Source organism: Mandrillus leucophaeus, unplaced genomic scaffold, assembly GCF_000951045.1.
Source record: "Mandrillus leucophaeus isolate KB7577 unplaced genomic scaffold, Mleu.le_1.0 Scaffold100, whole genome shotgun sequence".
Classification (NCBI taxonomy): domain Eukaryota; kingdom Metazoa; phylum Chordata; class Mammalia; order Primates; family Cercopithecidae; genus Mandrillus; species Mandrillus leucophaeus.
In genome coordinates this window covers 6,414,960-6,441,607 of record NW_012098099.1, presented here as the reverse complement: position 1 = coordinate 6,441,607, position 26,648 = coordinate 6,414,960, and the positions used below count along the sequence as shown (strand labels likewise).

Sequence of the window (26,648 nt, the reverse complement as noted above, 5' to 3'; positions counted from 1 at the left end):
CTGGAGCTCCTGCTAAACTGGAAGTTTTGGGAGGGTAGGGATGATAGTATTTTCAGCTCTGATCACTGTGCCTGGTACAGACTGGCTGCCCCCTGAATATATGTTGGATAAAAGGGAGTTAAGAGAAAGATGGGAAAAATGGAACTAAGTTTCAAGCTTCCTAGTTCAGGGTATGTCTCATGATGTCAGCATATTTCGTGTAGTACTGTTGACTCACATTAAATGGTTGCAACTGTTCCTAGCCATGGTGGAGGAGGGTGGTAGTTGAAGTTGAGTGAGAGTGATAGGGAGAGAATGAGAACGGATAAATAGGGATTTGAAAAATGACTGAATGTCTACCGACGAGTTCCAGGTCCTTGATATTTTATTGTTCCCTCTTTGAATTCCATAGAGGTTTAAAAAGATAATTAAAACCACCACAGTTTAAGTACATTTTCATATGGTAGTGGCTGTAGTATAGTATAGTACTAATAAACTTACTGATCACCTAAATGTAATTTTTAGTAGATCTTTGTTTTGTGCAAAGCCACCAGTAATATTATGCAATTTGGACTTCGAATTTCCAAGGTACCATAATTTTGATGTGATTATCTGCTTTCTTTTATAACATCATATAAAATGAACCTTTAATGTAGCTTTGGGTTTTCTGCAGCTGCTCTTAAAATGATTCTGCGACTGCTTGTAGTGTACCTGCCATGAGGAGTAAACTGCTCAGTACTTTAAGATGGTTTTTTCCCTCCCCCTGTCTTATAGTATATTTCACTGTGAGAATAAAATCACAGTGATGCTTATCATCTCAAAATGTTTTGGAACCAAAACATTCTTATCTCCTCTGAGGCTTCTAATGACATTGTTTCATGGAGGGCCATATAGCTGAGAGAATAAAGTGAGGTGTTCTAGGTAGAAACTTGGGGTGCATCATCAGAAACCCCGGGAAAGGAATGATTTGACACTGAAGGCCCTGCAGTCTGTCTAGGTTCTCTTTTATTTGCTGCTTAAATTTGGCAACTCTGAAACTGAAATTATGTCCGTATATGTGACATGCATCTATTGAGGAAGATGCGTGAGTGTGCAGGCATCTGATTGTTATGTTAAAAATGATCATGATGCTGAATGGTAAATGTTCCTACTGGACTTCAATCAGAGAATACTCTTGTAGTTTCTTCAGAAGTCGATTCCTTTTTTTTTTCTTTTTAGAATTAAATGTTTTAGATTTGTTTTGGAGAGGGACCTCATCTTAGAGCTAATGTGTATTGGCTTAGAAATCTGTCTGCTAGAGAGATTGATGTTTAACAAGACTAATATGATAATGAAGGTGAACAATGTGCATTGGTATGTTCATGAACTTGAGTGCCTCCTTCTCCCCATATGAGCTTATTTACGCCAGAGCCAGCTAATTATGTTTCTAGTAGGCTGGTGGTTGGAGGGCTGAAGATGTTTATCTGCAGACATGCTTGGGCATTGACTGGCTGATGCTAAACACATAAGGCAGTCCTCTGACTGTCCGAGAGTGTCCAGGCATCCTCCAAACCTGCACTGTGAGTTTTTAATATATCGGGTTCTGGGGGATGTGGCATGACCACCTTGATGAGACTGTGAATGCAGAAGCAAGGCAAACATCTTCAGACCTCGAGAGGCAAGGCCACACAGAGGAGCCGAGGGCAAAAGCCCAGCCCGGTTAATATTTTCAGACATCTAGACAGGGAATTTCTAAGCCTTACAGCCTGAGGATTGTATAATAGTCACGAAGACCCTCAGTTATTTGAAGAATGAAGTGAAAAGAAGACAGGACTTGGAATTAGATGGGGAATCAACTCTTGACTCTGCCACTTCTAGTTACTTGACCTTGGCCAAGACGTTTCTTTCAGAACCTTTGTTTTCCCCTCTGTATCACGCAGGGGCTGGACTAGATTAGTGGGTCCTGAACCTGCTTATGTCTCGGAATTGCCAGAACTGCTTGTGAAATACTCAGAGCCTGAGCCCCACTCCAGACCAAATGAATCATAATCCCCAACGAGTAAGGCCCAGGCAACTGTGTTCTTTTTTGTGGCAAGACACACATAGCATAAAATTTACCATTTTGATCATTTTAAAATATACAATTTGATGGCATTAAGTACATTCACATTGTTGAGCAACCATTACCACTATCTATTTCTAGAACTTTGTCATCATCTCAAACTGAAACTCTGTACCCATTAAACAACATCTCCTCTTTCTCTCCTCCCCTCAGCCCTTGGTAGCCTGCATTTCACTTTCTGTCTCTATGAATTTGCCTATTTTAGGTACCACATATAAGTGCAGTCAGACAATATTTGTCCTTTTGTGTCTGGCTTCTGTCACTTAGCGTAATGTCTTCAGGGTTTATCCATGTTGTAGCAGGTATTAGAATTTTATTCCTTAAAAGGCTAGTAATAGCCCATTGTATGAATATACTGCATTTTGTTTATCCACTCATTTGTTGATAGACATTTATATAGATTCCACTGGGCATCTATATTCTGAATTAGCCCCCTAGGTGGTTCAGATGTTCAGCAGGCTTGGGAGCCCCTGGAATGAATGTTCTCCTGGTTAAACGATGTGTTGTATATACCAAGTTTAGGAGAAGGAGAGCCAGACATAATGCCATAAACTGAAAATATGTGACTGTCAGTATGCTTAAATATTTCTATGTAGGTATATGGAATTAACAGCATGACCTCTAATACTAATAAAATACCCTAAACTCTACCCAAAAGTTCATGGTCTTCTGTTAGGAAGATAAAAGGTTTCACAGAGCCGCTGGCACCTAATGTTAAAATATATAGTGCTATAAACCGTGATGTGCTGATGTGCTTGTCTTCCCCACACTGTTTTTCTTGATATCACCTTAGTTGCCAGGAATTGACCACGGTGGGAATATTCATACCTTGGAAATCAGAATGCGTTTCAAAGTCAGGGCTTTTTCCTCTTAGAGAGCTGGCTGTTAAATATGGGAAGCACACCACTGATTACAAGCCAGGTGTTTGATATTTCTCTTCTTTTTAACAAGAGTTTCTAATGAAAGAAATATAATTTAAAAGTATAAGCCTTTGTTGCTAAACTAAAATTCAGAAATCAATGGTTGCTTTGAGATTCAGGGAGTGCGAAAGATTCCAGTACAGCTCCCATGAGTGCCTGCTTTAGCTCCAGCTTGGATGAGGTGTGGGCTTATGGTGTGGAGGTTTCTCCTCATTCCTCTCCTGGTGTGATCACATGGGTCAGTAGCTGCTTTTCTTGACAGATATTTGGCAGTCTCTTCCACAGCTCCTGCCCATAGGTTAAGGCCTTTATCAATTTTTTTTTTTTTTTTTGAGATGGAGTTTCACTCTTGTTGCCCAGGCTGGAGTACAATGGCGTGATCTTGGCTCTCCGCAACCTCTGCCTGCTGGGTTCAAGCGATTCTCCTGCCTCAGCCTCCCCCCAGTAACTGAGATTACAGGCGCCTGCTACCACACCAGGATAATTTTGTATTTTTAGTAGAGATGGGGTTTCTCCATGTTGGTCAGGCTGGTCTCGAACTCTCGACCTCAGGTGATTCGCCTGCCTCAGCCTCCCAAAGTGCTGGGATTACAGGCGTGAGCCACCGGGCCTGGCCAAGGCCTTTATCAGTTTTGTCCTGTTTTTAGAATGGGTGAATTTTTCTCTTTAATGCACGTACCTACTCATGCTTCAAATGTAACAAAGAACCCCTCTGATGTCATGGCATGAAATCAGAGGCAGCCACACGGACTTCCAGAAGACTCTGTACAGTGTTGCACTGTTGAATCAGGTGTCTCTTCTGCTGGCTGCATGGTTCTAAAATCATCCCAAACAAATGAGTCTCAGCTCAGACTCTCCAGCAAAGAGCCCAGGTGAAAGAGGTGGTAGATAAGAAGAAAAAGATGGGTACAGGAATGTGTGTTTTCACAGGCCCCCTAGGAATGCCCTTAGTCCTTGGACTGCTCGTGGAAAAACGCTTCCCAAAAGTGTACTTGGCAAACATAAGCAGGCTTCATTCCACAGTTAACGAGGCTTCTCAATGAGGCATAGATCAAGCCTGATATTTCCATATAAGCAATTTTTAAAATGGTCTAAAAAGCACCTAGCAGGGCTGTTTTGTAGACATAGACAAGCTTATTCTAAAATTTGCATGAAAAGGCAAAGGACCTAGAATAACTGAAACAACCTTGAAACACAAGAATACAGTGAGAGGAATCAGTCTACCCAATTTCAACGTGTGTAGTACAGCGACAGTAATAAAGACGATATGGAATGGACAGAGGGATGGACACACAGATCAGTGGAATCGAATGAAGAACCCGGACTGAGACAGAAATATATCCACCTGATTTTTAACAAAATGCCAAAGCAATCTGATGGAAGAAGGCTAGCTTTCTAAACACATGGCGCTGGAGCAGTGAGCTGTTCATAAACAAACAAAACAAACAAAAAAACACACAAAAAACAAACACCTCACCTAAACTTTATACATCATATGACTAGGTCAAAATTAATCACAAACTTAAATGTGAAATGGAAAACTGTAAAACTCGTAGAAAACATATGTAGGAGAATATTTGCGACTTAGAGCTAGGTGGAGTTTTCAGACTTGACACCAAAAGCACTGTTCATAAAAACGAAAAATTGATAGATTTATCTCATCAATATAGCAACCATTTGTTCTATGGAAGCTTTGTGAGGACAACAAAAAATCTAATTAGAAATGGGCAAAAGATATGAAGAGACATTTCATCAGAGTATATACAGGTGGCAATGAAGTGCATAAAAAGATGTTTAACATCATTAGCTATCAGGAAAATGCAGTTAAAGCTACATATAAAATATTAACTAGCTTATCAATATTGCTAAAAATATAAACATCAAACCCTTGGACAACATGGGTTTGAACTCTGTGAGTCCACTCACACACAGATCTTTTTCAATAAAAGTTACACCCAAGTGTCCCTGCCTCTCCTGTCTCTCCTTCCACCTCCTTCACCTCCTCCACTTTTTCCACCTCTGCCAACCCTGAGACAGCAAGAACAACCCCTCGCCTTCCTCCACCTACGTTAATGTGATGAGGATGAAGACATGTATGATTATCCACTTGTACTTAATGAATAGTAAATATGTTTTCTCTTCCTTATGACTTTCTCAATAACATTTTCTTTTCTCTAGCTTACTTTATTGTAAGAATACAGTGTATAATACACATAACATACAAAATACATATTAATCAACTATGTTATTGGTAAGGCTTCTGGTCAGCAGTAGTCTCTTAGTAGTTACATTTTTGGGGAATCAAAAGTTAAATTGAATTTTTGACTTCAAGAAGGTTGGTCAAGGGTCAGTTGTAGGGTGATAACACCCAATGCTAGTGAAGATGTGGAAAATCTCTCATACACTGCTGGTGAAAATGTCAAATGATTGTTCGGCCACCCTGGAAGTCAGTATGACAGTTTCTTAAAGAACTAGACATACGCTTACCACATGACCCAGTAATTGCACTCTTGAGTATTTATGCCAGTGAAACAACGAACAAATGTTCATCACAGCATTATTTGTAAGAGGTAAAAAACTGGAAACAACCCAGATGCCCTTCAGTGGGTGAGTGGTTAAACCAACTGTGGTATATCCATACCAAGGAATGGTATGGATACTCAGCAATAAAAAGGAACAAACAATTGATACATGCAACAAGTTGGATGGAGCTCAGAAGAATTATTTGGAGAGAAAAGAGTCAACCTCAAAAGGCTACATACTAGCTGATTCCTTTAATATTCTTGAATAACAAAATTAGAGAAGTGGAGAGCTAACTAGTGGTTGCCAGGGGTTAGAGACAGAGGCAAGAAGCAGACTGAGTGTTGTTATAAACGAATAGCTTGAGGGAGTCTTGTTGTGATAAAACAATTCTGTATGTACATGGTTACAAGAATATACACGTAATAAAACTGCACAGAAACCCACACCCAGACAGATACAAATGAGTGCGTGTAAAACTGGGAAAAATCTGAATAAGCTTTGTGGATTGCACAATTGTCAATTTCTTTGTTTTGCTGCTGTCCTGTAGTTATACAAGATGTTAACACTGGAGGAGGTTGGGCAAAGGGTGCATAGAACCTCCCTGTATATTTGTTTGCACTTTTCTATGAATCTGTATTTCAGAATTAAAAATAAAAGATAAAGAGTGATGGTGGAGTATTTTTGACAACTTTTCCTGATGAACCCTGAACGCCCTATTTAATCAGCCAGAGAGTTTACATTAAGTAATACGCTTTCCAAAGTAAAAAATCATGCAGGATAATGCATTAGTGACACAGATGGTGTTTCATATGTGTGTTGTAGTTAACGCATTTATTCTTTACACTGTCACGGATGTCTTTGAAATTACTTTGAGGAAACTGAGGGTTCCATTCTTGACTTTTTGTCTATAGCCACCGTAATTTTTCTTATGAGGTTGTTGGTTGTTTGTTGTCTTTAAAGAAATCTTAGTTTCTTAGGCTGCTACTATGCACCCCAAACTAGAAACATGTTCCTATTATGAAATGCATTAAGGGAGAAAAGTCCTTGCTGCAACTTTTTTTACATCACCCACCATTCTTGCATTTGCTGTCGTCTTAGCATAAACACTTCTAAATATGGGAGTGCCTGTTGCTCAGGGCTGAATCCCATTGCAAAACATGTTCCTATTATGAAAAATGTATGAATTCACCGTTAGATGTTTGAAGTTGATGCTTTGAGCCCTCATTATTTGTTGCTTTCTAATGTTGAAAGGCCCAAGGCTTAGCATAGTTGGTAGCCAAATGTAAATACATTTAGAACAGAGTTCAAACTAAGTCCTCAAAATCAGCTCTTACCACTCCAGTCGCAAAATCTGCATTTAACCTTAAATACTGGCTTTCTACCACCACTGGAACATCCTTTTAAAGTATCATTGATAGGAAGCATGCCATCTTCCCCAAGGACAACACTTTTACTACTGAAGCTACTACTTTCTGAACTCCTCCTTTGTGTCTAGCACAACCCAAATAGTGAATGGAACATGGCTTTTAGAGTAAGGCAGAAGAGTGGCCATTTGTTCCCACAGTAATTGTGCTTTTCTGAAGCTTGGTTCCCTTATTTCTAAATATCAGGGGTAAAATGTTATCTGTTGTGGAGTTAGATGTGCTCCCTTTGCACTACGAGGTCCTTGTTATCTGTTCTATAGTGCTAGTATGGTTTTTCTCTGTGTCCCCACCCAAATCTCACTTTGAAATGTGATAATCCCCATGTAGCAAGGGTGGGGCCAGGTGGAGATAATTGAATCATGGGGGCAATTTCCCTCATACTGTTCTTCATGGTAGTAAATAAGTCTCACAAGATATGCTGGTTTTATAAAGGGGAGTTCCTCTGGACACGCTGTCTCTCCTGCCACCATGTGAGAAGTCCTTTTGCTCTTCCTTCATCTTCCACCCTAGTTGTGAGGCCTCCCCAGCCCTATGGAACTGTGAGTCCATTAAACTTCTTTTCTTTACACTTTACCCAGTCTCGTGTATGTCTTTATTAGCAGAGTGAGAACAGACTAATACAACTGCTTTTATGAGAATGAAATTAAGTCCTTTATGTGAAAACTCCAAGTTCAATGCCTCACCTATAATAATTATGCAATTATTTAAATTTTCTTTCTTTTTTTTCCCCCTTTTCCTGTTGGAAGATTATTTGTATAATATTTTTCAAATTGTTTTTGGTACCTCATCTTTGGAAGCGGCCTTCAGTGACGTTTTCCTGCCTTATAATCTCACAGGACTGTCTCTCCTGGTGTAATACTATTTTCCTTCTTTCTCCATTTTTGTTCAGCATGAGCTCAACTTAGTTCTTCCTTCTTTTCCTGTTGAGAGGCAATGAGGGCTGACTGCTTGACAGTGGGGTGCTGAAGGTGGGATGGTTTTTTCAATGGGATTCAGCCCTAAGCAATAGGCACTCCCATCTTTAGAAGTGTTTATGCTGAGAAGAGAGCAAACACAAGAATGGTGGGTGATGTATAAAAAGTTGCAGCAAGGATTTTTCTCCCTTAATGCGTTGCATATTCCCTTTATTGTATTAATTACATTAAAAATTCAAAAGTATATTTTATTGGCTAGAATCCCAATTTATTTGTGGTTCATAGAATGTATTGTATTACCTTACGGTCAATGGCAGATACTGTATCTATTATGATACTATAAAGTTATGTGACTGAGCCACAATTTCATCACTTTACAGTCTCCAGTAAACACAAATATTAGAAATCCAAGCAAGTCATGTGGAAGTTTTTTTTTCTTCCTTTATACTGGTGAAGTGAGTTGAATTTGCAAGTGATTCACTGTACTTATCTGGAATTTCTGCGTATTTGGGGTTTATTCATTAAATCATCAAAAATTAAGTGAAATAGCTTTCTATCTTTTTTTTCTATTGCCAATTATTTCATTTCAATCACATATTGAATTCCTAATTGGAAGCGAAACTAAAAAAGCAATGAAAAAAATTTTTGTGGTGAGGGAGCACACACTACTATTTAAGAACTCAGTTCATGGGCCTGATTCTTTCTCTTGAGACTGAGGAAATGGTTTGGCTATAAAATTCCCATTAGCCAAAAATAAGCTCAATTGCCTCCAGGATTCATGGTAGGTACAGCCTCGAAGAGTAATAAAAGCCTGTTTTAAATGAAGTCTTAAGGACACTGTTTAAGCCCCAGAATGGATAGTCAGAGTTTATGTTTATCCCTTTTGATTATACTTCCATATGTTTCTGGAGAACAGTGTCTGAAAAGTGGTTCATTAAAAAAAATTGTATTGGGCTGGGGTAATTTGGGGCTTATTGACCAAGTCCAGGGGAGCAGGGGTGCCCTATCAGGTGGCCTGGAAGCAGCAAAGCATGGCAGACCTGTCTGCTCTGTTTCCTTGTGCCATGTGGCATGAAATGACTTCATAGACTCCCAGTTTGGTTTAATTTAAATAAATATGACTGTTTGTGTGCTTATTAAGAAAAGAGTCAAGAATAAACCAGTAGTTGGGCAACCAAAGTAGGTTTTTGAAAGGAAAAGGCACTCTACTGAAAGTTAACTTATCTGAATAGCTCCAAGAAAGCTTTCCTGTTTCTGGAAGAGGAGTTGAATGGGCCCACATACCCAAGAGAAAACAGGAGGTCCAGTGAATGTCACCTTTTCCATGTTCTATTTCTGTGGTTTATAGGAATAGCTGTATGTTGGTGCCTACTATTTATTACCAATGAAATTAAACATTTATCAAGTCCTTCCCATAAACAAAGGGACTTGGAATTCACATTGTGCCTGGAGAAAGAACACAGGAGCATACCCTGAGTGGGGAAGTTTCATGGAAGGCTTCCCAGAGACTATGATCTTAAGCTGAGTCTTGAAAAAGGATGAATTAGGCAAGGAAGGAAAGCTTGGGTGACCTAGGTTTCCTTGTGGGACAATGGAGGTGGAGAAAATGGATGAGATCCAGGCTTTTCAATAAGGGACCAGCATGTGCAAAATCTTAGGTTGAGATCTTCTGGCCATGTTTTGGAGAATTCTAAGTAGAGCTTCTCTGCAATGGAGGGGGTACAAGTTTGGGAGCAGCAGAAGAGAGGATGAAGAGGTGAGTTGAGGCCAGGCCTGGGATCTCTTTGATGTTTAGTAAAGGTCCATGGTTTTCAATCCTGGCTACATGTTAGATTCCTCTTCCACTTCCTACCTTTGGAAACATTGATCCAATTTGTCTAGAATAAAAGGGCTAGGGGTGGGTGTGCCTGGTTTATACCTCAGCCAGGCTGTGCACCATTGGTCATTGTGAATGATATGAGCAGGCCAGAAAGAGCACACAGTGACAGCTGTTTAGGAGAATGGCTTAAGAAAGGTCCCTACCACAAGCAGAAGAAACAGTCAGTGAGCCTGTTGCAATAGTCCAGGCAGGCGAGAACTAACCAGCAGCTAAGCTGAGGCTGGAGTAGAGAGGCTGGAGAGGTAACTGGGAGAGAGCATCTAGAAGGTGTGGGAGGGCATTGAAGAAGGAAAGCCCAGTCAGCCCTCCACAAAGAGGCTCCAGACAATAACGACTGAGTGTCTTTTTCTTGGGCCCTTAGAAGGCAGCTATAGCACAAAAGAGTAAAGTTTTAGCAGAGGGATGGTCGGGTCGGAAGCCAGATAGCCTTAGCTGAGGAACTTGAACGTGCATTATTCAGAAGCTTGCGAATTCACTATGAAGGTAACCCCAGGCAATGACATGGAGTTCTAGGGATGAAGGGAAAGAACTGGAAAGGTAGGTTGGGGGCATGTTGTGAAGGCTTTGGGTAGCAGGGCGTAAGTTATTCATAATGGTAAGATCCAGTTCTTTGCCATTTGACTGATGTTAATGTGAAAAATGAGAGGATTAAGACTAAATGGGAGAAACTAGGCACAGCTAAGGCTCATTAGAAGGCCAATGCCATTTTTTTATGGTCCCGATGATTTTTAACAGCTATTTTAACAACAGAATGATGAAAATGTGTGGTATTCTTTCTCCCTGGGGATAATGTGGCCACTGAAAAAGGTCACAACTAATAGGAAAAATGAGTTTTATTGCTTAACTGTGGATTCAATTAATTTGTGCTCTTCCTGTTTTCGTTGCCCCGTTTTCTCAGTTGACTAGTTGACTACGCCAAGCTTCTCCACAAGAATAGGAATGTTAGGACAAATACTCTGGAGTTCTTTCCCACCCTGAAAAGAATTAACATAAGAAAGCCAAAATATATACAAAAGAAAAGCGTAGCTGATTTAGGCTCATTGTTGTATTATTTTAGATGTAAGGAACAACCATTGAGCTTTGAGTGATGGTTTAAATCAGGGTTTTTCATCCTTGGCACAATCGAAATTTTGAGCTGGTTAATCCTTGGTGCGCATTGTCGGATGTTTAGCATCTTCCCTGGCCTCTACCCATTAGATACCTATAGCACTCTGTATCTTCCAGCTGTGATAACCCGAGATGTCTCCTAATGTTGCCCAAAGTCCCCTGGGTAGGGGTTAGGGTGAAAGGCAAAGTCGCTCTCACTTGAGAACTGCTGGTTTAAAGATATCGTAGTGATTTTATCAGAAAATTACCACACCTCCTGCTGCAGTACTGATGGTTTTATTGAAGCTTATAAAATCTCAAATGCTTTTTGTCACTAGAAGAAAACTCATGAATGTTTATAAATCCCTTGTAGGGAGTTTCTTTTAAATATTTAAAGAAAAAAAAAGCTACTTTACTGGTTGCTGCATATTTACCTGACCAGTCATCTAATTATTCCAGTCACTTACTCTTTTATTTAATTACTAGATCTGCTATGATTTAATTTTATATGGACAAATGCTGGTTTTATTCCTGGGCCATGAAATCCTCAAAGCAAAGGTTATTATGCTGAATTGGAAAATGCTAAAATAATACTAGCAATTTAGACCTGGTTGTAAAAATGTAATTTTCACACGGCACCTGGATTCTAGTGTTAGTTTCAAATCTAATTTCTTCTAATTTGGAGTAAGCCCTTTAGCCTTTTTGTGCAAATTTTCTCATCTGTAAAAAGAAGGAGATAAACTATAATATCTGTAAGTTTGCTTCTATTCTAAACATCAACGCTTGAATATATTTATATTATTTCATTGAGTTGTTCCTCCTGCTCCCGTAATATACCTCTCAATGCAATTAAACCCAGAATGTGTCCCAGAATGTGGTCCATGGTGCTGGTCTACAATAAGATGAGTACAGAAATGGACAGTAAACAGGGATGTTTAATATAATTTGGTAGTGTATTCTGTACCTATTACATGTAATAATAAGAGTTAGGCTTATATTTTGTCTCTTTGAAATTCAGTTTTTTTCTGGTAGATCACTTTTATTATATTTTATCAAAGTATCAGTCCACACTGGATTAAAAAACAAAAACAAAGGCAGGGTGCGGTGGCTCATGCCTGTAATCCCAGCACTTTGGGAAGCAGAGGCGGGCGGATCACTTGAGGTCAGGAGTTCGAGACCAGCCTGGCCAATATGGGGAAACCCCATCTCTACTAAAAATACAAAAATTAGCCAGGCGTGGTGGCAGGCACCTGTAATCCCAGCTACTCAGGAGGCTGAGGCCGGAGAATCACTTGAACCTGAGAGGCGGAGGTTGCAGTGAGCCGAGATCATGCCATTGCACTCTAGCCTGGGAGAGAAGAGCAAAACTCTGTCTCAAAACAAAAACCAAAAGGCAAACAAACAAAAACAAAAACAAATCTGGTCTCTCACTAGAGGGAGTTTGAGAAGCAATGCCTGGATGTATGATGGAAAATTTTGTCTGCTTCTCTTTCTATCATGGCCAATAAGAGATAGTATATTCCATCTCTCTGTAATTTAAATAAAAATAGGGCAAGATACTGTCTGTTTACCCTATTAGTAGCATAAAGTTGGTGGCAAATAGAATTAATTGTAAAGAAATTTATCTAACAGAAAATAAGAAGTCATTTATTTTTGGAGTACATATAATGTTTTCTTTGATTGTATGTGTAACTGAGTCTTCATTTAGCTCAAGCTACTTTTATGAATTAAAATAACATGTTTATCTTAGAACATAAACCCAAAGAGCAATGAGAATGTCCTTTCTTTAATTATCTTTTTTTTCTGAGAGTCCTTACATATGAAATCTACTCTAATGCTTGATGTACTGAAGTCTCCATAAGTAGTTGATGGTAGTGAGGGTAGGTGAAGAAGGAAAAGGTGTGGATTACATTTACCAAAGAGATTTTCAGAGATGTTTTGGAGTCTATTCAGTCACTCAGATTCATCCATCATTTGAGAAGATCTGTTATATGGACTCAGATGTGATAGAATGACATGTAAACAAGGTTGGTTAAGCAATGGAGCACTTCACAAAGTGACCTTCGTCCGATTTTCCAGTATTATTGTCCAATCTTTCTTTATGTGGTAAAATATGGTGGAGGAACAAGGCTTCCCACTGACAGTTATTTGAAGCAGAAAACACTGTTGGTTTCCTTGCACTGTGGACCATTTATTCCAATACCTTTTATCCCATAAAGAGTGGAATAATTCAGACGGCCTGGTGCTCCTCCTGGGAGCCCTTTGCACATGACCTGGCATTGTTTGGGAACAGTCTCTTAACCCTGGCCCACATGGATTTTATAGTACACTTCCTCCTCTAAAACAAAAAAGGCAAGATCTTTGCCTGCACTATTAGCAGCAAAAAGTTACCCTTTCTTTCAGTTTTTTAATTCAGATGATGAAAATATATAACATATTTGGAAACTCCACTGGCAGACTTGGCAGGCGTTTCATATTTACTTGGACTTAACATGAATTGGCTTTGGTTCTCTGATTTCCCCGCCTCCATCTCTCGGAGCAAGTTATTTATTATCTGAATGAGTCTGTGTTAGTGGATCAGACATGCACATGGCACGTCTCTTGTAAGTGCATTTGTTCAGTAAGATTTATGCTAGACCAAATTGTTTTATATTGGTTTTCATTGTTGAAAATTTACTGTATTCATTCTCGGTTTGGCCTAAGTATTTGTAGTGTGCTAGGGGTTCCTGTGGTTGAACATTTTATCTCTGTAACACTTCATGCAAAGGAAATTAAAAAATATATAGTGAAAGCATTTCCCTAATGTGTTTCCAATCAGCTGTGTACTTTAGTAATTTGATTTGTAGGAACTAGAAGGCAGAGTATTAATGAGCCCTTTTCAATCATTCATAATTCTTTGGGAATTCAGATCATAGTTCCAAGTTTATGAAAACATCTATTGAGTTTTTTCTAAGTCCTTTGTTATTCTGCTTGAATGTATTAAGAGGCATTTTTTTTTTTTTAACCACAGCATTGTCTAAAAGTTCTCATGGAAGGAGTGAGTCTCTTCTCTGCGTCTTGGACAAGATAAACGTGATGTGAATTGAGGTTGATTAGCTTGCCAGAAATCAGTCATTGAAACAGAGAGCCAGGCCCTTTTATTTCTGCATTATCACATGTGTGTGTTCCTGCTTCTGTACTTTTTGTATTAAGCAATCCAGACTATGTATTAGTAAATCTCTTTGCCTAATGGGCTTCTAAGGATACAGTGACTATAGGCATTGCCAGGTGCATCTTCCTAGATTGTGTAACCCACAGTGTGGAGGGGTATTTGTACAAAATGATTCAAGACCTAGGCTGTGATTTCCACACTATTGTTTCTTTGGCCCTTTTCCATAGAGACTCAAGCTAACTGGCTTATTTGTTCTTTTGAGGATCTCTGGCCTTTGACTTCTCTTTTTGCCAATGAATAAACATGTGATAATCCATACTTGGGTAGTTTCAGATTTGCTTAATCTAATTTACTACCTAAAAGTAATATAAAAAATAAATATGAAATTATAGTTCTTAGAAATGGAGGTAAGAGTTGAACGTTTTATCTGGTGAAGACAGTAGCTCATCAACAATCTTGGATGGGTATAGAATTTTGCGTTCAATTCCTGTATTTTAATTTTCTGCTTTTATTTTCTATCATATTTTAAGCTTCACTCTTGATCTTGAGTTAAGTTAATCTCATGTAAGATCCCTTTTCATAGTGGTGTTTTTAGTTCTGTTACTCCTCATACATCATTAGGCATAAGTCAAGTCATAAGGTTATACATTTTGGCCATGAGAGTTCATCAATCTATGGCTTTGCACTTGATGATATAATCCAGGACGTTAATCTTTTCAGTAGTCAATGAATTAATGTAAGTGAATGTCAAGTGGATACTTAGAAGGCTTAGTTGTGTTTTGGGAAAAAGTAGCCAAAGAGCATGGTGGTTCCTGTGATCGCTAATTTGGGCTTAGAGAACACAACTTATTTTGCTCCAAACAGTAAAGGAAACCCATATCCATTCTTGGCCTTTATTCCTGCTTCTGTGTCTCCTGTCTAGGTTGCACCTATGAAGGAAATACCTATAACAGCTCCTTCAAATGGCAGAACCCAGCTGAGCCTTGTGTTCTACGCCAGTGCCAGGTAAAGTTCAACTATTTCTCTCTTTAGTAAAAAGGAATCCATAGAGTCCTCTTTAGTCACCCCTTCACACAGCACAGAACAAAACCCTAAAAAGGCCAAACAAAAATGAAAAACCAATGAAAAAGCAACTTTATTCTTGTGTGTACTTACTGTGACATTCATCATAACGAGACAGGTGCAGCATAGATATTGTGTAGAACTTGCTTCCAGAAACACAGCGGAATTGTCCACCATTGTTCAATTGTGCCTGGAAAAACTCCAGGAAGATGCACATGTCCTTGGGGAAAATTCATGTCTTCCTGTGAAGTCATCTTTGAGCAAAACATGAATTCCTCTTAGCAGAAAGGGGGTTTTGTTAAAGGATGTATGTTTCCCTTCTTTGATTTAGAAAGATTTTGAACTGGATCCAATCTGTAAACTATTACATTGAAGCAATTAGTATACCGTAACTCGATGATTTCAACCTGACAAATTAAAAAACCACCAATTCAGCAACTAGGGAGTCCACTGTGGCTGATCCTTATTGAACTCTGAAAAGAGCAGTGATTCCACATGGCTTTAACCCCGTCAGGTGTTAAACACAGCAAGATAAACTAAAGTAGAAATGAAAAGCCTAAATTTTCAAACTCCTCCTTTAAAAAAAACAAGCACACAAAATCTCTTTGTACGTACTCTGTTAAAAATTATGCTCATCTAATTTTGACAAAACTAAAAAATGCTTCTTTGTAGAGAAGGTGCTGTTAAATCATTTTATCCCTAACCCCATTTCGTTGTCCAAGGATATGCTTTTGCATTTAAAGGAGATTGAAAGGTTAATATAAAAATGGATGTTTCTCCTTGCTCTTATCTTAAGCATAGTGACATTTAGTTTACTGAAATCTAAATTTTATGTAGTTACACTCCTATTATATGCCACGATAGGTGTGTTCATTCATAAGAACTTCAGCTATTTATTTAGTTAAATATTCAGCTTATTTATGTAGGAAATCTGTTACTTGTTAAAATAAGCAGTAGGTAAACAAATATAAATAATAAGTTATTAAATCAACAAATATTTGCTGGATTTTTGCTCCAGATTACAGGTCCAATCAGTGTCATACTGCAAAGGGATGAGAGCAATAAGTTTCCATAACACCAAAATCCCACATATGTTCCAAAATTTATACCACTTTACCCATGCCCTGACTCTTGACCAGCAAAATTTCCTCTCTTTGATAGAGCACTCAGAAAACCAAAGCCATGGTTACAATGCTAAACAAGACAAGCACATATCCTCTGGAGTCTAGCATAGTATTCATATGTAACAGTCAGAGGTTTTGAAGATCCTCAAGTTGCATGGACCAGCCATGGGTGAATTTTGCTGCCTTTGGGTGAAGACTTTGTTTAAATTAAGTGGAAGCTATTATATGGGAGGAACTATTTTGTTGACTGAATAACACATTAAGCCATTATCCATTGTTAACCCTGAAACTCCAATTGCCTAGCATCTCTGGTCAGTAGGGCCCAGAAAGAGTGATGCAGGAATCTCTAATTACTATTGAAAGAGATCTTGGAAGTCAGGAGATGCTGACCTGTAAGATGGGGCACAAAAAGTGGATGTTACCTACCCAAGAGGAACTTTGCCTTTCATTTTTCCTCCTTTCTAAAACCTTGTTTGTGCCCTGCTAGCTAGGATAATATTTATTCAATATGCAGAAAAGCAAGCTGCGGTGAAGGGACCTACCAAAGGCTGCTCCTTTGCTCAGCTGGGACCTTCCCTCTACTGACTTGCTTCCTTCTTTAGGTATGAGACCTTATCTTGGAATGCAGGAAATTGCCATTTACTGGCACCTGTCAGGGAAGTCTTCTTGCTTCTCTGCAGAATGACACAATGGCAACCTCTCTTTGCATGCTCTTCTTTTCTCAGGGCACAAAATCAGCAACAGAGGATGCAGTGTAGGGCAATAGGTGAAATATGGATTCTGACACTCACATAACTTGCTGCTTAACCTTGCTGTACCTCACTTTAACCACCTATAAAACAGAAATAGTACTCTCTTCAGGGGTAGTTGTAAGCAGAAAGCCAAACTGTTATTAAAAATGCTTCTGGTAGAGCGCCTGCATGGACTGGGTACAACAAGGTCTCAGACAGATGACAGGAAGTCTAACGATCTGGCCTAGATCCATTTGAATTGAATTCTACCTATTTCTTATATCTTCCTACCAAGGGAGCTCTGATGGTGAGAAATTTACCTTTATTTTCCTGCTTTTAATTTCTTATGGGAAGAGGAAAATTTGAAGATCATGGACAGGAAATTCATGCTGGGAACTAACCTAAATCCTCCATCTGGATTGCAGATACTGAAGGAAAATTGATTTGGGACCATGCATAGCTTTTTGCATTGCTTCAGTTACATAACTAAAGCATGGATCTTTTTGTGATGTTATATATTGCTGGTACCTTAGCTATTTTTTTTCTTTCCCATGTGATTTAAGCCATAACAAATTCTCCAGTGAGTGGAAACCTCAGGCCTGACATGATGTGAAAACATTTAGGATGTAGCCCTTCTTGTTGGGTTGAGATGATGTGGTAGCAGACACAATGAAGAAAATGACCTAGTTGTCAGTTTGTTATGTTTGTTTTCAGCCTGTGCCACCCCTCCCATCACAGACAACAACAAAAACCAAACCAAAAATAAAACACAAATCCATTTACAAAATAGGTAGAGAATCTGGAGAAAGCCCTTCGAAGGCCAACTCTGAAAATAAATTCTAAAAATGTTTCAATTGACATTAAGGTGATATTAGAGTCCCAATATCAATTTGAGACTCACTTGATTTATTGCTAAGCCCTAAAGTCTCTATTTTGACATATATAATATGAACTTAAAAATAGTTTTGTCTAATCCCTTCCTTTGATGCTTGAGGAAAACTGAGACCCAGGCTCTGTGTGAGGCAGAGTGACATTTCTAAGATTGCAGAGCTGGTCTAGTTATTTCTAGAAGGTTGGTAAGGATTTAGGTTCTCCAGGTGCCAGTCTGGGTTAAGATGCTTATACTCTGTGCCTCACCATTAATGGCTTGACATGAATAACAATGACAGAAAGTATAGGAGTGTGGAAAACCTAAAACAACTGTGAATGAGCAGCTAGATTCTGTTGGGTACTTACTGACAGCAAGAAAGTCTTAAAAACTAGATTTAAAAAGAAGCAAGAAATTAGGGCCAAAGAGAAAAGCAAAGACAGGGAAAATAAGAGGCGACAGATTTGCACTGAGTTCTAGAGCATTGATTGGGGTCAGCCTGGATCTCACCTCATTGGTGTCTCATACCTCTTGCCCTGACACCCACCAAGCTTTGCGGTTTTTGTGCTTGGACACTTCTCCTACTTAGGTCACTTTCCAAAAGTAGTAACTCCGTGGGAATTCCGGGCTGACTTTGCTTGTGGTGTTCTGTGTTTCAGGAGGGCGTTGTCACAGAGTCTGAGGTGCGCTGTGTTGTTCACTGTAAAAACCCTTTGGAGCATCTGGGAATGTGCTGCCCCACATGTCCAGGTAACGTTCTTAGGAAGGGGAGGCTGGAAATCTCTGTGTGTTCCCTCAGGAATGCATGAATCTCCCAACCCCTCTTGTTGGAAATTTTCTTCCCTTTACATCTGTGTACCTAATGGGTTTAGAGAGCGAGCTCCTTTGCATAGAAATATCCACTTGGCCTCCTTGGTGTGCCCAGCATGAATGCAATGTGCTGGAGGTCCTGGCATGCGGGTTCTCCAGGCTCCGAGGTCTGCTTTCCACTCCACAGAGCCACAGGTAATGCTTATTTTGGAAGAAAAGGCTGTGGCTTTCTCTGGCTTCCAGAAATGTCTTTTACTGCTTCATATTGCAAAATCCTGGCCAGAGCTCGCCGTGGTGATGAGGTGACCAGATGTTTTCTGAAAACTGAGAGCTGTGTCCCTAAGTGAATTTAGCTTAGGGTTTTGCTGGTCTCAGTTTTCTGTGTGGTTCAACAAGGTGAACCCTCTGTCTTTTTTAGAGGGACCTGCTTTCTAGCTGACAGCAAAAGGATCTTTCCTTTGCAGTGGCTGGAACGTTTCCTTTTATTTTTCTGAACAGGATTACAAAGGCCTCCTGCATCTTTTCCTGCCCTTACATACAAGCCTGGGGATTTTGAGGTGAGAGATTTTTCCTGATCTCTTAAGCCACTGGCCGAAAGTCTCCGACAGGTGTTCTGCATTTTGTTGTTGTTGTTGTTGTTTTTTTTTTCTGAGTGCTTTTCCTCCAGAGTGGTAATACGACTACTGCTCTGCTTTTGAGGTTAATCTCCAAAGGGCCTTCTGTTCTTGGAAACTTCCCGTGAAGTGGCTAAGGCACCACTGGACACTCTGCAGAGATGAGCTCCTGCTCCATTCTCAGGCACCTGTCGCTTTCCTCCATGCGGTCTGAAAGGCATGGTCCCTTTCAGAGTTCAGCCTTTTCTCACCCTTGAATGACAAGGATAGCCAGCTTCCACTTATGTCTAACCCTCCTCAGCTCCCCTGGCTGTCTTTATTCAGCTCCTTTTTCACACTGGGATTTCTGTAAAGCTTGTATTGTTCATGAGCTTACATGAAAGCCAAAAACTGGTTGCAAGTAACATTATTTTTTCCATTATTCAGTTATTTTGTGTCTACCAAGCAGAGATTGCTTGAGTGCTTTTCCTTCAGAATGCGTTGAAAGGTTTGTATCGCCTAACTGTATCCTTAAATGCCTACAGGATCTTTATTCAATGAGATCAGTAGTTGTCCAGGCTGCATACCAGAGTCACCTGGAAATCCTTAAAAAAATCAATCTTGATGATCAAGCTGCATCCCAGACCAATTCCATCAGAATCTCTGAGGAACTCTGGGGTCTCAGATCTCCCAGATAATTTCTATACACAGCCAACCCTGACATTGATAACAGAGCATATTTTATATACCATACAGATTTAAAAATATCATAGCTCTTGAATATGAATTCAGTTGTGTTGAGTAGGCTGTTGCTTTATTTTTTATTTATTTTATTTTATTTTATTTTATTTTTTGAGGTGGAGTCTTGCTCTGCTGCCCAGGCGGGAGTACAGTGGCATGATCTCGGCTCACTGCAACCTCCACCTCCCAGGTTCATGCTATTCTTCTGCCTCAGCCTCCCAAGTAGCTGGGACTACAGGCACCCGCCACCACGCCTGGCTAATTTTTTTGTATTTTTAGTAGAGATGGGGTTTCACCCTGTTAGGATGGTCTCGATCTCCTAACCTCGTGACCCACCTGCCTTGGCCTCCCACAGTGCTGGGATTACAGGCGTGAGCCACTGTGCCCGGCCGACTGTTGCTTTATTGACACAGAATCAACTCAGAGCTGCCCCTTCCTTATAACCATGGGATCCGTCATGGACCAACAATAATGAAATGGAACACTTCAAGCCCAAGACATCGCACCCTGTAGAACATTCTCCTCACTTAGAAGATAGTCATATTTTCAGGCTGCCTTTGAAACTGTGGGTACACAAACAGCAGAGTGATCTATTTCAGCAATTGAAGTTATATTTGAGCCATTGCTTCTTCCACTCTCTTTTTGGTTGGGTTTCTAGGAAGGAAAGGGCTGAACTCTATGACTGCTCGTATTACAGTGCTAAGTCCTCACAGCCATCCACTGTTTACACAAGAAGAAATTAGGCCCACCGAGAATAAGTGCCTGCCTGAGGTCTGTGAGTGAGTAAGGGCCAAAGACGGGGTTGGGATCCAGCCCCTCCTCTTTTCTGACCACCATAGGGCACTACCTCCCATGCCCGTGCACACCGCCAGAATTGAGAAGCTTAGGTCCAGGTGCTCTGGGAGGCAAATCTTTAAGAATTGGTGTGCCAGTGTCACCCACCAGCCGTCTGACACCTGGGCAGGCTCTGTGTCCTCAGTTATGGGGTCATGAATCAATTTCATTCCCTCTCCTTAATTTCAAAGGCCAGCCTTTGGGATGCAAATTGGAGGATCCAGAAGGAACTGTATCCACAAGGCATTATCTTTTGTTTTGTGAGGGAGTCTTCAGGCAAATCTAGAGAGGGAGAGTCAAGAGAAGCCTTGGATATCCTCCTTGGTCACTCGGAAGGACTGGCATAGATCAGGAAATGGCATTCTGTGTAATGACAAACACGTAATCCGTGGTCAGTTTCTTCCCGAAGCAGATTTTAGGGCATTCTTGGTCGACTGCTCCTTCCTTTTCGCTGGGCTCTTTGCTCAGGAATGGTGGGTTGTGATGGAAACAATTTGCATAGAATTTTCATTTAAAATTCCTTTAAGTGGTCAAGTGTAGATTGTTATAGTTAATCTGGCAATCTGTCTGACAAAATCAGTGGTGCAAACCTGTATGAAAGAACTGAAGCTGCCTTGTTGGAAGTGCACCTTAAAGAGAGACAACTGAGTATTTGCCATAGTAACAGTGCTGAGATACAGCCACTAGGAGGGTCCCACACTTACCAAGCCTTCTGGCATCACTGAGAATACCAAGGAGCTGCTTGATTGCTAACTCTGCATGCCAGTAGCATACAGATCTTATGCCTGGGGCATTTTTTTAAACCATAGTTTCACTTGGTAATGCAACTTCAGGCTCAGTAGCACTTGTCTGCATGTCTTCCATTTAACAAAGGGCTCTGTATCTAGCTTAAGATGAATAAGGTCAGTGGTCAGATCAGGTGGGGGTAATGCCCATTCTTCTTTGTCAGGAACCAGCAGCTCCAAGAGCTTGGTGGGTTCTGTAGATGGCTTTAGCTGGCAGGCCTTGAACTCTCATTCTCAGGGGCATGGAGCAGTCTTCCACAAGACCCCACTTTGGCTAAGTTTTGTCCACTGCTAGCTCTGCTCCCAGCACTGTCTTCCATGGAGAAAGTGACCTCAGCTGTCCTGGCCCAGCACCTTGTGAGGTCAGTCCTGAGAAAAGTGGCTTTGCTGTTAACTCATAGTTGTCCCATGGCCTGTGTGACATAGGGTTCCTGTCTGCTCTGTGTGTCCTGCCATTTATGACCTCTCTTTGGAATTTGGCAGTGTCCCGGACATCTTTCTGAATAGGGGACACCTCCTGGGTTTTGGTCCTATTATTAGCTCAAGCTTGGAGGGGGCCACAGCCCCTTTAACAGAGAGTGTGGGGCTGAAAACCCATGTGATACCTCCTGTCCTGCCTCTGCCCCTTGTTGCCTTTGTACCTGGTCCTCTGAACAGTGCAGCAGATGGGTCAGAACTGATTTTTAATTCTAGCTCTGCCACCTGCCAGCTGGGGTGAGTTACTTTCCCCTCTGAGCCACATTTTCCTTATCTGTGAAAAGAGTGATGAAAGTCCCTACTTTGTAGGATCATTGGGGATATGGAGTGAGGTAGGGGTACCTAGGTTGTGGTAGAGGCTGTGCCATTCTTAGGTACTCATCGAGTGGAGCCCCTGGTGTCATCTGCTCTGAGTTCATGGTTGACTTCTCTCCCTTGGCCTTCCATCTGCCTCCTCTGGCCCCTCTGGGTTTGGTCCCTCTGGCAGTGGGCAGCATGATCACCACACAGCTCCCTGCATGGCTCTCTATGGTGCACTGCTGCCCCTTGGGCTGTCCTGGGTTCCAATGTCTTATTTGTTTTCCAGGATCTTTGGGGTTTTGGGTCCCATGCCCATCTTTTGCCTCTGTTTTTTTCTTTTCACACTATGCAGCAATCTTGTCCACTGGTTGAAGAGGACACTCGGCTGGGTGGAGATAGGCAATGGATGAACTGTGGATAGAAGGATTGTGTCAGGTTGAATGATGGTGGCTGTTGCCCTAATTCTAAACTCTTCACTGCTTTCCAGGGTGTGTGTTTGAGGGTGTGCAGTATCAAGAAGGAGAGGAATTTCAGCCGGAAGGAAGCAAATGTACCAAGTGTTCCTGCACTGTAAGTCCTGCTGTGGATGTTCGCAGGGTGTCCTTTGGGCTAAGCGCTGCTTGTACTCACCAAGAGCACCCCTGGTCTCTACAGCCTCTCCCTCGACTCCTTTCTGGGGAAATGTCAGTCCCTCCTGATGTGGAGCCGAGGGAAAGGCTCATCCACCTGGCTCGGTGCTACTGATATTCTGGGCTGGGAAATTCTTCTTCATGGGCCTGTCCTGTGCATTGCAGGATGTTTAGCAGGGTCCCCTGGTTCCACCAACTGGATGCCAGTAAACTCTTCCAGCTATACCACCACCAATGTCTGCAGACCACCCATTGGCCCATGGAGGGCAAACTTGCTCCTGATTGAGAAACTCCGCTCCGAAGCGTGAGGAAGAGAGGCTGCCTTTCCTCCATGTGCCTCCTTTTTTTGGGGAAAGCATGGATTTTCTGTTCCTCAGGGGTTGAGGAGCTTCTTACTGAGGCAGCTGCTTGTTTTTTTAGTGCAGCCAATTAAAAGTTGTTGGGGCCAACCCCGGTTTGTTTTTTTGCTTCTTGGGGGTTGGGACCTTGTTTTGGGGGTTGTTCTTTTCCAGTTTGCGGGTTGGTTGGGGGGAATTGCCTTGAATTGTTGGTTTCGGGGCGGGGGAGGATTCGGCGGAGTTCTTGGGTTTTTTTTTCCAGGCTTTCTTGATTTCTAGGCCTTTTCTTACGATTTTTTCCACCAGGTTTGGTTTTAAAAAGGACTTTGGCCGTTGTTTTTTTTTTAAGGGGTTTTTTTTCTTTATTTTTTTTTAATTTTGGGTTGAGTTCTTTGTTGTTGTTGTTGCCGGGGATTTTGTTTTTACCCGGTTGTTCCAGTTTTTTTCCGTTGGGGATTTGTTCCAACCTCTATTTTTTAAGCTTTTAATCTGTTATAATAAAGAACATACATTTTCCAAGTCACTTGTGACTCAGTCTGCATCTCAGAATATTAAAAGGAAAATACATGGGTAACTCTAGCATCCTAATTTCACCAAAACAGAATCATATGTGGATCATCATAAATCATAGCATTTGTTGTTTCTCTACATGTCTTTTCGAAGATCTTTCCTCCTCCCTTCAGTACACATGCACCCAACCTAGAGAATACAGATTAGAGGAAATATGACCAAGGAAATATGACTTTTGTATGGGGTAGAAGGAGGTAAAAAGAAAGGGAGGGAGGAAGAGAGTATATATGTATGTGTCTATATATCTAGATATAAAACATATGCAATATACATAATATACATCACGTATATAATAATATATTAAAAACACAAAGTACTCATGAAAATAGCTATGAGCTTGCATATTCCAACTCAATCGCCATGTTGTTCCTCTCCTGCTAATTTTGATTTTTTATTTTTTGAGACAGAGTCTTGCTCTGTCTCCCAGGCTGGAGTGCAGTGCTGCTATGTCAGCTCACTGTAGCCTCTGACTCCAGATTCAAGTGATTCTCCTGCCTCAGCCTCCCGCGTAGCTGGGATTACAGGTATGCGCCACCATGCCTGGCTAATTTTTGTATTTTTAGTAGAAATGGGGTTTCACCGTGTTGGCCAGGCTGGTCTGGAACTCCTGACCTCAAGTGATCTGCCCGCCTCAGCCTCCCAAAATGCTGGGATTACAGGTGTGAGCCAGTATGCCTGGCCTAAATAGCTTTATTTTTTATGTAAATGATTTCTATTTGCCATTAAATATTACCCATTTCTCAATTTTATTTCTTCCATACTGTAAACTATGAAGCTTTCTGATAATTTTTTAACAATAATCTTATGCTTCTGGGAGTATGCTGAGAAAAAGCAAGGCATATTTCAATAGGAAATTGTAAATGTGCATCTGAATGAACTGCCTTTCCGGGTAAAGGTGTGCCAAGGTCAGGCAGCTGAGCCTCCTTGGAGAGGAAATTTAGAAGGTGGTAAAGAAAATGGAAAGTTCCTGCAGCTGTACCAATGACAGCCAGCCGAGTTCTCCAGTGCTGGAACTGGAAATGAGCTTAGAGATGATATGTACAGGGGTCACAAACCAAAATGTACTGCAGGCATTCTAATTTCATATGTTTCTAAACACAATGCATGATGAATGAAACACCAAGTTTTCCTGCCTAGTGAGTTCTTGCCAGACCTGGAGTCTATTCCTTTCTCATATCCTTGTATTTAATTTCATGTATTCCTGTATTCTTTCTAGTTTTCTGCAGTGCCACCCTCAGCACTCAAAGGGCGACTGATGACTTTGATTATGTTCCTGATATCAGTCTTTAGATTAACAGAATAAATCTGTTATCTAAACAGAGAGGCAATGGAGTTCTTGCTTGAGGATAGGACATTTGTGTGCCAGCTTGGGTATGGGGAGTGTCATGAGAGCAGTTTTTCTTTTATGAACACACACATTTGAGGTGTAAGCTTGCTTTTTGGCAGCTTGTTAGTAAAATAATCTGGTTTTTAATATTCTTTCATTTTTGCTACCTTTTGATGGAGTACACTAAAATAAAAAGTAATGTCTTGGCAGCAAACGGCCCTCTCTTGAAGATGGTAACTGTGGAGATGTTCACTTTAGAATGGAATATTCCAAATGTATGGCCTGGAGGCATGGAGTTTAACTAGGAGGCGTGGAGTTTGCCAGTGTTGCCCTGGCAGCCAGCTTGGAAGCTTTGGCATGTGAGGTGCGTGCAGGTGTGGGGTGCCGTCTTGCTGCGTGAGGAGGCAAAGCTGAAGAAGGGTTTTAGATGGGACCTGTGTGAGGCCACATGCCCCACTGAGGGGGCTGCCAGAGGGGTGTTCATAATGTTAGGCTGCAGCTTCCCTTGTACAAATGAAGACTGCATGTAAAAACCTGTTTTGCTTTGGTAAAAATAGATGTATATATAGAGAAATATAAACCTATTGTGCATTGGAGCATGTATATAGTATTTATGTGACTATATATTTGTTTGTATATCTCTATATCTATAATTGCATGTATCTACACACACACACACACATATATATGTAAGTATATAAAAATATGCCTATAAATACAAATACAAACATATACATTTCTAAGATACTTCTCAACACATTTCTAACATACACATGTTTAAGATTGGATGCCCCAGAAACAGAGCCTGAGACAAGTATATATGTGTAAGTAGTTTATTTGGGAGATAGAGAAGGCATGGGCAGAAGAGTGTGGAGGGGAGACAAGGATGAAGAAGCAGCCAGTTGAGGAAATGTCACTAAGTGCTGTGGTCTGAATGTCCCCCAAAATTCGGTTGAAACTTAATTGCCATTGTGGTGGTATTAAGTGGTGGGACATTTAGGAGGTGATTAAGCCACGAAGTCTCTGCTGTCATGAATGGCCAAGTGTCCTTATACAAGGGCTTGAGGGAGGAAGTTCATCTCTCTTGCCCTTCTGTCGCTCCCGCGATGTAAGGACACAGTGTTCCTCACCTTCGGAGGTTGCAGCAACAAGGCGCCATCTTGGAAGCAGAGAGAGCAGCCCTCACCAGACACCAAACCTGTCAGCACCTTGCTCTTGGACTTCCCGGCATTCAGAACTGTGAGAAATAAATTCCTGTTCTTTGTAAGTTACCCACTCTCAGAGATTTTGTTATAATAGTACAAATAGACTTTGACACTGAGTGAGCTACCATTGTGTGTGACCAGAGCTTAGTCTTGCTGGGGAAAGTCTGGAAGCCGGTGTAAAATTCATGCCTCAGAATGTTTTCACTGAAGGAGGGAGAGAACTGAAATGTCTACACACCAACTCCAACCAGGCTTTGGTGGAGGGCTGCTCCTGGGG

The 26,648-nt window shown here is 40.9% G+C and overlaps 1 protein-coding gene across 1 annotated transcript in view; it reads left to right on the top strand.

Annotated features, from left to right (window-relative positions):
• The window catches only part of BMPER (BMP binding endothelial regulator), a 260,618-nt gene that overhangs the window by 55,563 nt on the left and 178,407 nt on the right, over window positions 1–26,648 (top strand). Inside the window, exons 4-6 of the mRNA XM_011973136.1 lie at window positions 14,900–14,982; window positions 18,422–18,512; window positions 22,790–22,872. Of these exons, the coding sequence (XP_011828526.1) occupies window positions 14,900–14,982; window positions 18,422–18,512; window positions 22,790–22,872 (257 nt within the window). The remainder of the gene's footprint in view (window positions 1–14,899; window positions 14,983–18,421; window positions 18,513–22,789; window positions 22,873–26,648) is intronic.